This window comes from Centruroides sculpturatus, unplaced genomic scaffold (assembly GCF_000671375.1).
Source record: "Centruroides sculpturatus isolate CEXI.00-Female unplaced genomic scaffold, Cexi_2.0 scaffold356, whole genome shotgun sequence".
Lineage (NCBI taxonomy): Eukaryota > Metazoa > Arthropoda > Arachnida > Scorpiones > Buthidae > Centruroides > Centruroides sculpturatus.
Genome location: NW_019384626.1, coordinates 438,165 through 454,536, shown reverse-complemented (window position 1 = coordinate 454,536; position 16,372 = coordinate 438,165). Strand labels below are relative to the sequence as shown.

Here is a 16,372-nt window from a genome sequence, read left to right as displayed (position 1 = left end):
GATTCAAGGATATTGAAAAAATAAATATGCTTGATAACACACACACACAAAATTATTTGAAATATACATGTACAATATACATGTTCATGTATACAGTAGAGCGTCGTTTATCCGAATCAATTGGGGACTGAGGTTGTTCAGATAACTTATTTTTTGGATAACCAATTATGTACAAAAAAATATATTAACCTATCCCATGTTGAAATTTTTCTCCGTTGCGTGTCACTTTGCATTGAATTTTCATCGATGTTAAGGCTAACATAAACTTTTTAAAATAATAATCGTGGCTATTGTATCGTTAAAAATTATTTCTTTATTTTTTACAAACAAAATAAATATATTGAAAAATATAAAAACAAAAAAATATACTTTAGAAGTTGATCTAGTATCAAAAACGTTCGATTCAGCACAACACATAGTCCTCAGAAAAACACCACACAAAAGTGTCAGTGCTGCCAGCTAAAACACACACCAACAAAAAAAATATTGGAGTAGCCCAAGATATAGCCAAAGATTGCAGCACCACAGCACTAGTGAAAATTTAAATTGCCGACTAGAATGCTTTCGGTTAACCGGCTTTCGGATAAACAACGCTCTACTGTATTTCAAATCACCCTGTATGTATGTATATATATAAAACATGTATTTATGCATTTGTGACTAATTGTGTATTTGTGTATCAATTAATATATAAATATACAATGGGGATTACTATATATTGAAACCAAAGATATTGTTACTATTCATAATTTCTATATTATTTTTTTGGAGACTAACAGATATTATAAACATGTTCTATATATATATATATGAACCATTTGACCTTTTTCTTATATATATATATACAAAAGAAAAAGTTCAAATGGTTTTTCCATAAGCAATTACAATCTAGTATTCTAATTGATTCTAACTGCTTGCAAACTGATAACAAGTTACAAATATAATAGAAAATATTAAATTAATACAGTTATCTTTTTGAGAATAGATCTATGTTTTCAGACAATTAAAACATATATGGTAAATGGGTTGAATAAACATGCATGCATACATTGCAATCATGATTGCCTTCTGGCTAAATTTCTATAAATTGATATATGGTAAATTATTCAGCTGCAAAAACAAGAAAGATTGCAATTAGCAATTCTACAGAAAACAAAAAACATCCCAATTACATAAAGCTTTTTGCAGACAGAAGCAGTACACTACTACATCATTATACTCACACAACACTGACTTGAATCTAACACAGTACACAAAATGCACAGATATTCATGGGTTCAAAAAGAACTTCATAATGGATACCCTAATGGTATCAATCAGAATTACATTGACAGAACTAAATACAATTGCTGGTTGATTCATGGGCACTTCTCTTTGGAGAACTGGAAGAGTTTGTGACTGCCTTACAAGACCAGGTCATAAATACAAGAAACTACAGAGAGCATATTTTAAAAGACAATATTCATAGACAACACTTGTAAGAAATGCCACATCATGCACAACTTGATATGATGTGTTTATATAACACATCCTATCAGATTGCACGCTTTTGGCATAAACTGACCTCTTAATTAACATAACCAAATAACAAATATAATACATCAAAAGCTTGGTCACAAACACAAGCAACTATATACCCAGAACAATACTACAGATACACATCTCAGACATTCATAGAAAAAAAACAGAAAATATACTTTCACCAAACTGTAATCTCAGACAAAACAATATGTCACAACAGACCAGACATTACATTCATTGACAAACAAAACTAAATCATATACATAGCTGTTCCAAACACTCATAGCATACAAAATATATATGCTGAAAAAATGAATACACACTCAAAACTCACCCATAAAATAAAGTATTTGCGGAGAATGGATGAGGTACTAATTGTGCCAGTAGTCCTTTCTTGCACTGGCATCATACCACATACATTACACAAAAATATCAAAATATCATGTCTTCATAACAACCCATATATCACACAACAAAAGGCTGCTACACTAAACACATGCCACATAGTCAGGAAATTCCTAAATATAGATACCCTACAAAACAGCACAAAGAAAGCATGTGTTTTCTGTAGTTATGCATTGACTTTTGTCTGTCATAGCACTAGGCACTAGTATATATGCCATGTAGGATACAGTCCAACACAATAATATAAAAATCTTTGAAGAAATTATCTTTATTACCTTTACTTCAATTCCTGGATCAGGTATATGTACAATAGTTGTATCACCATCTTTATTTGTAGTTTCTATTGGAGCTTCTTGTTTATGAATACCAGATGCATCTAATACAGGCATCATTAGTTGTTCCAAAATAGAAGAACTTAAATCTAAACGTGGTCTTTTGGCTTCTTTTGTATCATCTCTTCCTTCTGTGAATAAAAACATGAAAATTAAATTAGCATAAAAATCTAAATTAATCTGACTCAAAACAAATAGTAAGAAATATTTTATTTATTATATTTATAGAAAAAAATGATAACACACACAATTTCATACAAACAGAAAAAAAATTATATAAAATTACAATAGGAAGTAAAATAAAAATCAATAATTTTTTTGAGAAATAGTACAATGTTTAATAATACAGATCTATTAACCAATAGACCAGTATAATATATAACAAGGTAAAAAAAATTTTTATGCAATTATCAAAAATATAATAGTTGTCAAATAACAGTGCATGTTTCCAGTTACATGTTGAAAATTTTTAAAAATCCAGAAAAGTAAATGGTTATATGTCTATAAAAGATTTATATTTATAGATTTACAGAATCTAAGCTTATGGTCTTAAAACTCTATATTTAAATGTCACTAAACTGAAACTGTACCATTAAATAAAATTCCTTAAAGATATTTTAAGAAAAGATGATTTTCAATCTTTAGTTATTGTGAGAGAAATTGGTTTCAAAAATGAGAGCTACTTACTGTTTAAAGAATACTAAGAAGTTAAATTTAAATTATGCACATCTAGCTAGGCATTTTTTTAAAACTTACTTTTAGTAAGATAAGAAAACAATGCTTTAATGAAGCAATTATACTAACGATGAGCAAGAAAGAAATCAGTGGAAGCCAAAATGTAGGTTTTGCAAAATGCATGGGAGCTACAGTTCTGTACTTTTTTATTCTGTACTGCAGTTCTGTACCGCGATTTTATTATATAATATAAATATTACATATAACAAATATTGAATTTTTTTAATAAACATATTTTCACAAAATTGTGGAAATAAAATTGTAAAAATAATAATAAAAAGCAGAAATTAACACACTTAGCAAGAGCCGCATGTAACTCAAAAAGAGCCGCATTTGCCCATGGTGGAATTATACCATGAAAACAATTTTAGTAACTTTGAACTACTTTGCTCATTACCAAGAGAGCAAACAGCTTGAATGCATTAAAAATTGTTATGATAGTATAATTGCTCAATTCAGCATTGTTTTTTACCTTATTTTAATATATGTATAAAATGAGTTTTTTTTTAATTTTAGTTTACAATTAGTTTATTAATACTTAAATAATAAAGTACTAAAACCTAGACACAAAAACCTTTAAAATGCAGCCTTTTTATTCAAATTTTCGAACGTTTTCGGCCAGTTTCAATGACCTTCAATCAGGAACAAAAGAATCGAATGATTCTGAATTTCTATAACCTTTGTTCTGAAACTTTTTAAATTTTTGAATTTTCTTAATGTCTAGTGCACAGGCTCGTGCATAAATAATTACAATCTATATTGGTACTTGTACCAATATACACATAAACTATACATACATACATATAATACATGAATAAGTAACTAAATAAAATAAAATAAATAAGTAAATAAATACATAAATAAAATAAATATATAAATAGATACAAAACTATATAACACAATTGCTAATATAGAAAAGGCATAGTGCCTGTTTCTTTAACGGCTCCTCCCTTTATTTTATAATAGAATAATCAAATTAAGCCCACTCTCCAAGCTGTTGAGACTTTACTGGACTCTCTGAAGTTTATTGCTAATCCTTCCTGGTTTCTTATGTATCTGCCATGTTCTTCATACAATTATCGTTACCATCTCGTGGTAAATATGAAAAAACAAACACTAAAACTAACACATCTTGCTACATAGTCATCAATCTTTAACTTTAATGGAATAGCATACACACAACATAGAGGAGTGGCAATGGAAAGTCCCATTTCAGGGGATGTATGCAAGATGGTTCTAAGGACTGTAGAGAAAGCAATCTTACTGAAATACACAGTACACATTTTAGTATATGCACGCTATGTTGACGATGTCTTGATTATATGGAAAGAAAAACCAGACATTCAACAATTTATCAAAAATGTCAATTCCAACAAGTTCGGCCTAGAACTTGAACTAGAGCAAGAGAATGACAAGAGCATACATTTTCTAGATGTAGCAATAGAAGTAGAGAAAGGAGGGGAAATCGCTACAAAAGTTTACAGAAAGGTGACGTATAACCCACTGTTTATACCATGGAACTCCCATGACCTGACAAGATATAAAATAGCAGCATTCCGGGCACTTATAAAAAGAGTACTCATGCGCTGCAGCAAACCACAAGACAGAATTAAAGAATTAGATCACATCAAAGAACCAGATAGGCAGTGCGATATCTACCAGAACATAATAAAGGCCCTTATTAACAAAACAAGAATAGAAGATAACGAAAGTATTGAGTGAGAAAGAATAAAAGAATACACTGTAATGGAATATATGGCACCTCTAAGTGGTATTTACAAAGAAATAGGAGCAGCAACAAGCAAAAAGATAATTTTTAAAAGGAATCCCACAGTATGTCAAATGCTTTGAACAGACAAGGAAGACATAGATCAGAGCTTGATTACAGAAATATATAGAATACCAGTACAAGACAAAAGGCAACAAAAAGAACTATACTACATCAGAGCCACAGGGAGACCATTAAAAGAAAGGCTAAAAGAGCATAAAAGGAATGTGCAGAATGAGCAACTAGTCACTGCACTAGCAATGTATGTTATAGCAGATCCGACAGAAGTCAGGGTGGATTGAGAAAGAGCTAAAATAATACAAAAGATCCAGGATAAGAAACACTTGAAATATGAAGAACATGGTAGATACATAAGAAACCAGGAAGGATTAGCAATAAAGAGAGTCCAGTAAAGTTGCAACAGCTTGGAGAATGGGCTTAATTTGATTATTCTATAGGGTGTTTATAATTAAAGTTCCACTTTGAAATGACCATAAAATGAAAACTACTGGCCAGAATGTTATCAAACTTGGTTAAAGCATACACGACATCATGGGATTTTATTTCCCGCAAAAAAAAGTTCAAAAACTAACCACCAACGGGAAATGGCGCTGTCCGCAATATTGTTAAACAAAATAAGACAGGAAGACATTGTTGAAAATGTTTTTAATTGTTTCTAAAATGTGTTATAAAGCATGTTTAATGTGCTGTCCATCATTTTCTGAAAGTAAGTTAAATTTCCCCTGATATGCTAAGAGCTACTGTTGAGAACACAGTAATGCAATGTAACTTGCTTATCAAAAATGGTGGACACCACATTAAACATGCTCTGTAACGCGGTTTTAAAACCGATTAAAAACATTTTCAACGTCTTCATGTCTTATTTTGTTTAACAATAATGCAGACAGCGCCATTTCCTGTTGGAGGTGAGTTTTTGAACTTTTTTCACAGGAAATAAAATCCCATGATGTCCTGTACGCTATTACCAAGTTTGATAACATTCTATCCAGTAGTTTTCATTTTATGGCCATTTCAAAGTGGAACTTTAATTATAAACACCCTGTAGATTGTAATTATTTATGCACGAGCATGCACACTAGACATTAAGAAAATTCAAAAATTTAAAAAGTTTCAGAACAAATGTCGTTATAGAAATTCAGAATCATTTGATTCTTCTGTTCCTGATGAAGGCTATTCAAACTGGCCAAAAACGTTCAAAAATTTGAATAAAAAGGCTGCATTTTAAAGGTTTTTGTGTCGCGGTTTGAGTATCAGTTAAGTGCAGTTGGAGAAGAATTTAGAAAGATTATCTAGTACAACAAATCTAATTTTCAAATACAAATATTATTGATAATGAAATTATAGTGCACTTGGACTTCTGTGAACTTTTTCTATTTGTGATTTAGATATTTTATGATTCTCAAAGGCAGTGTTTGTTTTTTTCAAAAGTACTTGAGTGACTATGTAATTTGGTATTTGGAACCTAAGTAAAACATTTGTTAAACTCTTTTTAACTTAAAAAATGTTATAAAAAGCAATACCTTTAAATATTTAATTAACAGAAAATTGTTTTTGGATTGTCACTGATGTTTGTAACAACGAAACACAGACAATGTTGTAGCTTCGGTAAATTTTATTTATATAAATTTTAAATATTTAACATTTCATTACCTTTTTCAGTTCCCTCTTTCTGTTACAGAAAATAACTTTTTTCAAATACAAAAATTTAATATAAAATAATTTGTCAAATGCAGTAAAATTAAAAATTTATCATTTTATATATTTTATGTTATTACAATTTAATCTGTAATTGAAAATACCAAATAGGAACAATTAAATCTATAATTAAAATTATTATTTTTGTATTACTATCCAAATAACAACTTTCACAATTTAATAAAATTAGAATTACATTCTATTAGAGAAAAAAATTTACCTAATAATTCAGAGCTCTTCATAGTAAAAACTGCTGGTACTTTTGCTGATTTTAACATGGTACTTAAAGTAATCACATCAACTCGTTGAAGTGAAGATGAAGTTTTGCATAAACTTTGTATTAAAGTCATAATTTGTTTCTATTTAAAAAAAATGACAGTTATTTGACTGAATACATGTGAATATAAATATCTTAATAAATAATAAATTGGGGTAAAAGATATCTAATTTAGATTCACTTACTGATATTAAATGTTTCAATACACTTGTGTCCAAAATTAAAGTAAAATACACAAATGTACATAGAAAAAATGCAAAACTGAACAGTCCTCCATTGCAACAAATCATCAAATGCCTTCTTTGAGACATGCCTGAGAAGCTACTGATGTATCAGGAAAACTTCCTCACTCTTAGCAATCCTAGTAGACAACTATTTATCAGAAACGACTTTGCTGTATATACAGTGCATTAAATTTTGTTACATTTTGCATTGATGTCATGTCTCATTTGCAAGACACGTTATCACATGTGTCTTGCAAAGTGTTAGCTTATCACAGTTGACACTTTGCTGATTTACATACAATGTAAGTTTCAGCTGATCACATTTCATGGTGTTGATTTTAATCAAATTTTGTGTTTGTTACTTTGATTTAGACACCATTGTAGAAACAGGTTTTTTACAGAAAAACAAAATAGTATAATCAAAAGAGATGTCAAGTACATTACCAGAAAAATCACAAAAAAGTAAAATAGTTTACATTTTATAATTTTTGACTTAAATATGAAAAACTGATCATTTTTAAGTAAAAAAATTGACACAGCAAACTAGAAAATATGAGAGAGCTATGACCTTTGTATTTTTTTTTTTTCTTCTTACAACAGTTTTTTTACAATATTTTTGATGACATTAAAAATGATTTTCAATGTCAGCAAAAAATGTCCCTTGTGATTCCCCATACATAACTTCCTATGTATGATAAATACATTAACAAACTTAATATATTTTCAGTACTTTTGAAATTAAGAATGCAAGGGCCTTTTGATTAATCCTGTTTATAGATATTTGAATTCTTAAAAAGTCTATCTTTAAAAAACAAGGAATTGTAGAGAATTTGTCCATACAAAACACTTTAAACAATTCAATTTTAAGCTTCCAGGAACCAGAGAAACAGATAAAAAATTTTGAATTATGTTTATATTAAAAAGTGCCATTTCCATGTTGATGGAAGTATTAAATCATATATGTAACATATCAAAATGAAATGAATTCTTTCTTATATTTTATTGTTTCAGATAAAACATGTTTTTCTTCATTTTAAATCAAGAAACATAATAAAAATTCTTTCAAAAATATAAATTAATGTTAGAATTTTCAATGAAAGCACTTTAATTTACACATTTAAGATAAGTGACAAAATTATAAATGAATACTCTGAAATTCAAATACTGAAAAAAAAAAAAAAAAAGCCTAGAATTCTCTGTTCAGAATCATTTTCACAAACAAAAATTACATAAAATAACTATTACAGTAGAGCGTCGATTTTCCGAAAGTCAATCATCCGAAAGAATTCCAGTCGGCAAATTTAAATTTTCGCCAGTGCTGTAGCGCTTCAATCTTTGGCTATGTCTTGGGCTACTCAAATATTTTACGTTTTTGAAACTAAATTAACATCTGAAGTATAATTTTTTATTGTTTTATATTTTTTAATATATTTATTTTGTTTGTACAAAATAAAAAAATAATTTTTAACGATACAATAGTATTCGTTAGGCTTAACATCGATGAAAATTCAACGCGAAGCGACACGCAACGGATAAAAATTTTAACATCGGATACATTAAACTATTTTTTTGTACATAAATCGGTTATCCGAAATATCAGTTATACGAACAACCCCAGTCCCCAATTGATTCGGAAAATCGACGTTCTAGTGTATTTAATATGTTTAGAGTTTTATCATTCAATTCACTTAATATTAATGTAATGTAATTTAATATTAATGATTTATGAATTATAATTTAAAAATTAATTTAAAGAATTCTTCCAATTTGTAAGCTGAAATTTATGTATTTGAAATCACAACATCCACATGTTTTTTAGCAGTAACTATTTAATAAACAAACTTTTTTGGCCACATTCTTAAGCATGCATCAAACTTTAGCATTTACCAAATTAAACATCCATATTGAATTCAAGGTTTGGAACAATATTCATCTGAATGATGTAAATGGTAATTTTGTATAATTTAAAGAATATTTTAAAATGTAATATTTCTAGTTATCATCACAATAAAAATTATAGATTTTTACCTGCAATAAACAGCTTTGTTCTTCAAATTTTTGAACTTTATATAATAAATAATGTAATAATATTTTACAAGCTTCTGCAGCATTTATGATTTGACTTTTTGAAACTAGAAAAAAAATTATAGGTTTAATTAAATAATAGAAAATATTTAAAATATATATTAACAAACACAATAAATTTATTTATTTTTTCATATTAAATTAATAAACATTTTAAAATTAATATATATATTTTCATAAAATGATAACTGTATAAATGCATCTATGGGAAGATGAATCAAGATATTCATTGAATCTGTGATTCTCTTCTTGCATCTGTAAATTGAACTTTGAAATAATTTGAAATAACATAATTTTCAGGTCATATGCATACCTTTTATTTTTCCAAAAAAGAAAAATCTTGTTCCTTAACTCAATTTATTTTTACAAAAATAAAATGGATAGAATGGAATCCATTCCATCATTTGATTTTACCTATAGATAATTCCATTCAATGAGTTTATCATTTGCTTATTTACTGTCTTGAATCAAACTTCATTATTATTAATGAGACTATTCATTGAACAGTTAAATCATATTTTTTTCTGTTTTACAAGCAAATTTTATTATCATTTTTATCTAACGTTGATTTGTGAAATATACTTTATGTTATCCAAAACACTAACAAATTTATATTACTACTACTTAATCATTATTATTTTTATTAACTAATTAATTTTTGAATTTACATTTCAAAACACAAATAAAATCTATCAATTAGAGTGGATGAATTCCGTGCACAATTTTATTTTATTTTTTTATAACAACACTTGTTTTAAATATAAAATAATACAATAGCATGTATTAATAAATAATCACAAAGTGATTTTTACAGTAGAAAAAATATATACTTATATATAAAAGAAATGACTAGTTCACTACACCAAAATATTATCCAATGAAAGAATGAGATAGCCATTGTCTATCAGTGTTAAAATTTTATTCTAATGTTCCTTCCTAAATTATATTCTCTTCTTTGTCTGAAGATGACATTTATAAAATATTGGAAGTGTCTGTGATGATGTTATAAGTAATAACAATCTATTGCCAATATTATTTAGATTTGTTTTAGAAATATTATATATTTTATAAATGAATTAAGTTTTGAAATCTAGTAAATTACTTTTTTGGAATATTAAATAAGTATTAAAATAATCCAGTGACAAATAATCCAATAAACAGATTTGACATATCAACCATACAAAATCTTGAGAACATAAGCTACTAAATATATTAGCCTTTACAGTACAATATTAAATCTGTTATGTTCTTTTGTGTTATATTAGTAGATGCAACAAACACAACTTTTTCACTGATGGTTACTGATTTAATCTGATTTGAACTGCCTCAACATTTGCAGGTCTTAAAATTTTAAACTTTTAGTATAAACAATTCATGTAGGAACTATTCAAAAACAACAGTATATCTCCAATTCAAAAAAACCTAGCTTATTTAGATGTAAATTTGATTAAAGTTTTATCATGATAATTACATTAGGAAAATGAATAAATTTGAAAAATTACATCTTGGCATTTTATTTTAAATTTGAGTCAATGTAATTCTTTTCTGGAAGATTTCATTCTGTAATGAATTCTGTAATTCTGTGTTTATAATTTAGAGGGTAAAATGCCATAATTTGCATCAGTACAAAAATACATAGTCCACTCAATAAGTAATGCCTCCATGCAATTATTTCAAGCAGGAGTTGTTACCTAACAAGGAGTTAAGCAGCAAATGACTCTTTGCTTCATTAGCTACATTTTAATGCATAGTAGAACACAATGTTTTAGTTCAAATTTAATTATATTTAAAATGGATGATATCTTTTCAACTATGTCAGCATGTGTTAGATAATGATCAAATATAGAGTTTTCTACTAATTAAAATCTTTCTCCCAAAGAAATTCATGCAAGATTATTGGCAGTTTATGGTGCTGACACTGTGACAAAGCCAACTATTCTGCAATATGACAGTAGACCCCCATACTAGTGCTTTCACATCAGAAGCCATACAGAAACTCTGGTTTGAAGTTCTTGATCATCCTCCTTACAGCCAGATTTGGCACGCACACATTTTTGGTTGCTTCCTACTCAAGAGATATTTCAAAGGAAGTCTTTTCACCTGCTAATAAAATATTCAAGCCACCACAAGGAAATGGTTCCAAGAACATTGGCAAACATGAAGGGACTTCATAAAGAAATAAAGTGTGTTAATGAAATTAAAAATACTCTTCTTGTTTTGGTTTCAGTTTGATATCTTACAGAACTTTATATAAAAATAGAGGCATTACTTATTGAATAACCCCTGTAAAATTCTTAATATAAATTACTTATGTTTTTATAGTTAGTATAAATATGAAATTAAGTTGCATTCAATAGATAACCTATAGAAATCATCAGTATCAAAATCAGGCTATTTTCTCAGAAATTCAGATTTTATTTAAAGAAAATATTTTAAGTTAAGTTCTTATATAACTAACATGTTCGAAACTAAATCTTTAATACTTTACATTTTAATTTTATAAAACTAATTTACATTAACTGTAAAAAATTGAAATTCTAAAAATATTGTTTTCAGAATAACTAGAATTTCTGAGAAAATACAGTAACAAACAGGAAAAAAAATATATTTGTTTCTAACATATTTCAAAACATTTATTGAAAAGTTATAATTAATTGAAAGAAGTAAAAAATATAATAATAAAATAGTTTTACTTACTGTAAGAAGCATTATTAATAATATAATGAGCGCAAAGTGCAACATAAGGTGCAAAAAAATTGCTATATTCTTCTTCATGATGAAGAATAGCCTGTTGGCTGAAAATAAATTAAGAAAATAAAATGAAAATGACTGAACAAAAAATAATAATAAACTAATTAATTGGCTTAATTTAAAATGTTAATTTAATCATATGTTAAATTTATTGAATTTTAAATTAAATACAATTTACCTAAAGCATTACATAAAATTTCAAATTCCAGTAGAGCATCGTTTATCCGAAAGAATTCCAGTTGGCAAATTTAAATTTTCGCTAGTGCTGTGGTGCTGCAATCTTTGGCTATGTCTTGGGCTACTCAAATATTTTACGTTTTTGANTTCCTTAACGGCTCGTCCCTTTATTTTATAATAGAATAATCAAATTAAGCCCACTCTCCAAGCTGTTGAGACTTTACTGGACTCTCTGAAGTTTATTGCTAATCCTTCCTGGTTTCTTATGTATCTGCCATGTTCTTCATACAATTATCGTTACCATCTCGTGGTAAATATGAAAAAACAAACACTAAAACTAACACATCTTGCTACATAGTCATCAATCTTTAACTTTAATGGAATAGCATACACACAACATAGAGGAGTGGCAATGGAAAGTCCCATTTCAGGGGATGTATGCAAGATGGTTCTAAGGACTGTAGAGAAAGCAATCTTACTGAAATACACAGTACACATTTTAGTATATGCACGCTATGTTGACGATGTCTTGATTATATGGAAAGAAAAACCAGACATTCAACAATTTATCAAAAATGTCAATTCCAACAAGTTCGGCCTAGAACTTGAACTAGAGCAAGAGAATGACAAGAGCATACATTTTCTAGATGTAGCAATAGAAGTAGAGAAAGGAGGGGAAATCGCTACAAAAGTTTACAGAAAGGTGACGTATAACCCACTGTTTATACCATGGAACTCCCATGACCTGACAAGATATAAAATAGCAGCATTCCGGGCACTTATAAAAAGAGTACTCATGCGCTGCAGCAAACCACAAGACAGAATTAAAGAATTAGATCACATCAAAGAACCAGATAGGCAGTGCGATATCTACCAGAACATAATAAAGGCCCTTATTAACAAAACAAGAATAGAAGATAACGAAAGTATTGAGTGAGAAAGAATAAAAGAATACACTGTAATGGAATATATGGCACCTCTAAGTGGTATTTACAAAGAAATAGGAGCAGCAACAAGCAAAAAGATAATTTTTAAAAGGAATCCCACAGTATGTCAAATGCTTTGAACAGACAAGGAAGACATAGATCAGAGCTTGATTACAGAAATATATAGAATACCAGTACAAGACAAAAGGCAACAAAAAGAACTATACTACATCAGAGCCACAGGGAGACCATTAAAAGAAAGGCTAAAAGAGCATAAAAGGAATGTGCAGAATGAGCAACTAGTCACTGCACTAGCAATGTATGTTATAGCAGATCCGACAGAAGTCAGGGTGGATTGAGAAAGAGCTAAAATAATACAAAAGATCCAGGATAAGAAACACTTGAAATATGAAGAACATGGTAGATACATAAGAAACCAGGAAGGATTAGCAATAAAGAGAGTCCAGTAAAGTTGCAACAGCTTGGAGAATGGGCTTAATTTGATTATTCTATAGGGTGTTTATAATTAAAGTTCCACTTTGAAATGGCCATAAAATGAAAACTACTGGCCAGAATGTTATCAAACTTGGTTAAAGCATACACGACATCATGGGATTTTATTTCCCGCAAAAAAAAGTTCAAAAACTAACCACCAACGGGAAATGGCGCTGTCCGCAATATTGTTAAACAAAATAAGACAGGAAGACATTGTTGAAAATGTTTTTAATTGTTTCTAAAATGTGTTATAAAGCATGTTTAATGTGCTGTCCATCATTTTCTGAAAGTAAGTTAAATTTCCCCTGATATGCTAAGAGCTACTGTTGAGAACACAGTAATGCAATGTAACTTGCTTATCAAAAATGGTGGACACCACATTAAACATGCTCTGTAACGCGGTTTTAAAACCGATTAAAAACATTTTCAACGTCTTCATGTCTTATTTTGTTTAACAATAATGCAGACAGCGCCATTTCCTGTTGGAGGTGAGTTTTTGAACTTTTTTCACAGGAAATAAAATCCCATGATGTCCTGTACGCTATTACCAAGTTTGATAACATTCTATCCAGTAGTTTTCATTTTATGGCCATTTCAAAGTGGAACTTTAATTATAAACACCCTGTAGATTGTAATTATTTATGCACGAGCATGCACACTAGACATTAAGAAAATTCAAAAATTTAAAAAGTTTCAGAACAAATGTCGTTATAGAAATTCAGAATCATTTGATTCTTCTGTTCCTGATGAAGGCTATTCAAACTGGCCAAAAACGTTCAAAAATTTGAATAAAAAGGCTGCATTTTAAAGGTTTTTGTGTCGCGGTTTGAGTATCAGTTAAGTGCAGTTGGAGAAGAATTTAGAAAGATTATCTAGTACAACAAATCTAATTTTCAAATACAAATATTATTGATAATGAAATTATAGTGCACTTGGACTTCTGTGAACTTTTTCTATTTGTGATTTAGATATTTTATGATTCTCAAAGGCAGTGTTTGTTTTTTTCAAAAGTACTTGAGTGACTATGTAATTTGGTATTTGGAACCTAAGTAAAACATTTGTTAAACTCTTTTTAACTTAAAAAATGTTATAAAAAGCAATACCTTTAAATATTTAATTAACAGAAAATTGTTTTTGGATTGTCACTGATGTTTGTAACAACGAAACACAGACAATGTTGTAGCTTCGGTAAATTTTATTTATATAAATTTTAAATATTTAACATTTCATTACCTTTTTCAGTTCCCTCTTTCTGTTACAGAAAATAACTTTTTTCAAATACAAAAATTTAATATAAAATAATTTGTCAAATGCAGTAAAATTAAAAATTTATCATTTTATATATTTTATGTTATTACAATTTAATCTGTAATTGAAAATACCAAATAGGAACAATTAAATCTATAATTAAAATTATTATTTTTGTATTACTATCCAAATAACAACTTTCACAATTTAATAAAATTAGAATTACATTCTATTAGAGAAAAAAATTTACCTAATAATTCAGAGCTCTTCATAGTAAAAACTGCTGGTACTTTTGCTGATTTTAACATGGTACTTAAAGTAATCACATCAACTCGTTGAAGTGAAGATGAAGTTTTGCATAAACTTTGTATTAAAGTCATAATTTGTTTCTATTTAAAAAAAATGACAGTTATTTGACTGAATACATGTGAATATAAATATCTTAATAAATAATAAATTGGGGTAAAAGATATCTAATTTAGATTCACTTACTGATATTAAATGTTTCAATACACTTGTGTCCAAAATTAAAGTAAAATACACAAATGTACATAGAAAAAATGCAAAACTGAACAGTCCTCCATTGCAACAAATCATCAAATGCCTTCTTTGAGACATGCCTGAGAAGCTACTGATGTATCAGGAAAACTTCCTCACTCTTAGCAATCCTAGTAGACAACTATTTATCAGAAACGACTTTGCTGTATATACAGTGCATTAAATTTTGTTACATTTTGCATTGATGTCATGTCTCATTTGCAAGACACGTTATCACATGTGTCTTGCAAAGTGTTAGCTTATCACAGTTGACACTTTGCTGATTTACATACAATGTAAGTTTCAGCTGATCACATTTCATGGTGTTGATTTTAATCAAATTTTGTGTTTGTTACTTTGATTTAGACACCATTGTAGAAACAGGTTTTTTACAGAAAAACAAAATAGTATAATCAAAAGAGATGTCAAGTACATTACCAGAAAAATCACAAAAAAGTAAAATAGTTTACATTTTATAATTTTTGACTTAAATATGAAAAACTGATCATTTTTAAGTAAAAAAATTGACACAGCAAACTAGAAAATATGAGAGAGCTATGACCTTTGTATTTTTTTTTTTTCTTCTTACAACAGTTTTTTTACAATATTTTTGATGACATTAAAAATGATTTTCAATGTCAGCAAAAAATGTCCCTTGTGATTCCCCATACATAACTTCCTATGTATGATAAATACATTAACAAACTTAATATATTTTCAGTACTTTTGAAATTAAGAATGCAAGGGCCTTTTGATTAATCCTGTTTATAGATATTTGAATTCTTAAAAAGTCTATCTTTAAAAAACAAGGAATTGTAGAGAATTTGTCCATACAAAACACTTTAAACAATTCAATTTTAAGCTTCCAGGAACCAGAGAAACAGATAAAAAATTTTGAATTATGTTTATATTAAAAAGTGCCATTTCCATGTTGATGGAAGTATTAAATCATATATGTAACATATCAAAATGAAATGAATTCTTTCTTATATTTTATTGTTTCAGATAAAACATGTTTTTCTTCATTTTAAATCAAGAAACATAATAAAAATTCTTTCAAAAATATAAATTAATGTTAGAATTTTCAATGAAAGCACTTTAATTTACACATTTAAGATAAGTGACAAAATTATAAATGAATACTCTGAAATTCAAATACTGAAAAAAAAAAAAAA

At 28.1% G+C, this 16,372-nt stretch overlaps 1 protein-coding gene across 1 annotated transcript in view; it reads right to left on the bottom strand.

Annotated features, from left to right (window-relative positions):
• Positions 1–16,372, bottom strand: part of LOC111625635 (E3 ubiquitin-protein ligase UBR4-like) — a gene marked incomplete at its 3' end in the record, with an annotated part of 184,449 nt that overhangs the window by 162,118 nt on the left and 5,959 nt on the right. The window contains exons 2-5 of the mRNA XM_023368838.1: positions 11,761–11,858; positions 9,007–9,110; positions 6,698–6,836; positions 2,202–2,389 (exon numbers count right to left, since the gene is read on the bottom strand). Of these exons, the coding sequence (XP_023224606.1) occupies positions 2,202–2,389; positions 6,698–6,836; positions 9,007–9,110; positions 11,761–11,858 (529 nt within the window). The remainder of the gene's footprint in view (positions 1–2,201; positions 2,390–6,697; positions 6,837–9,006; positions 9,111–11,760; positions 11,859–16,372) is intronic.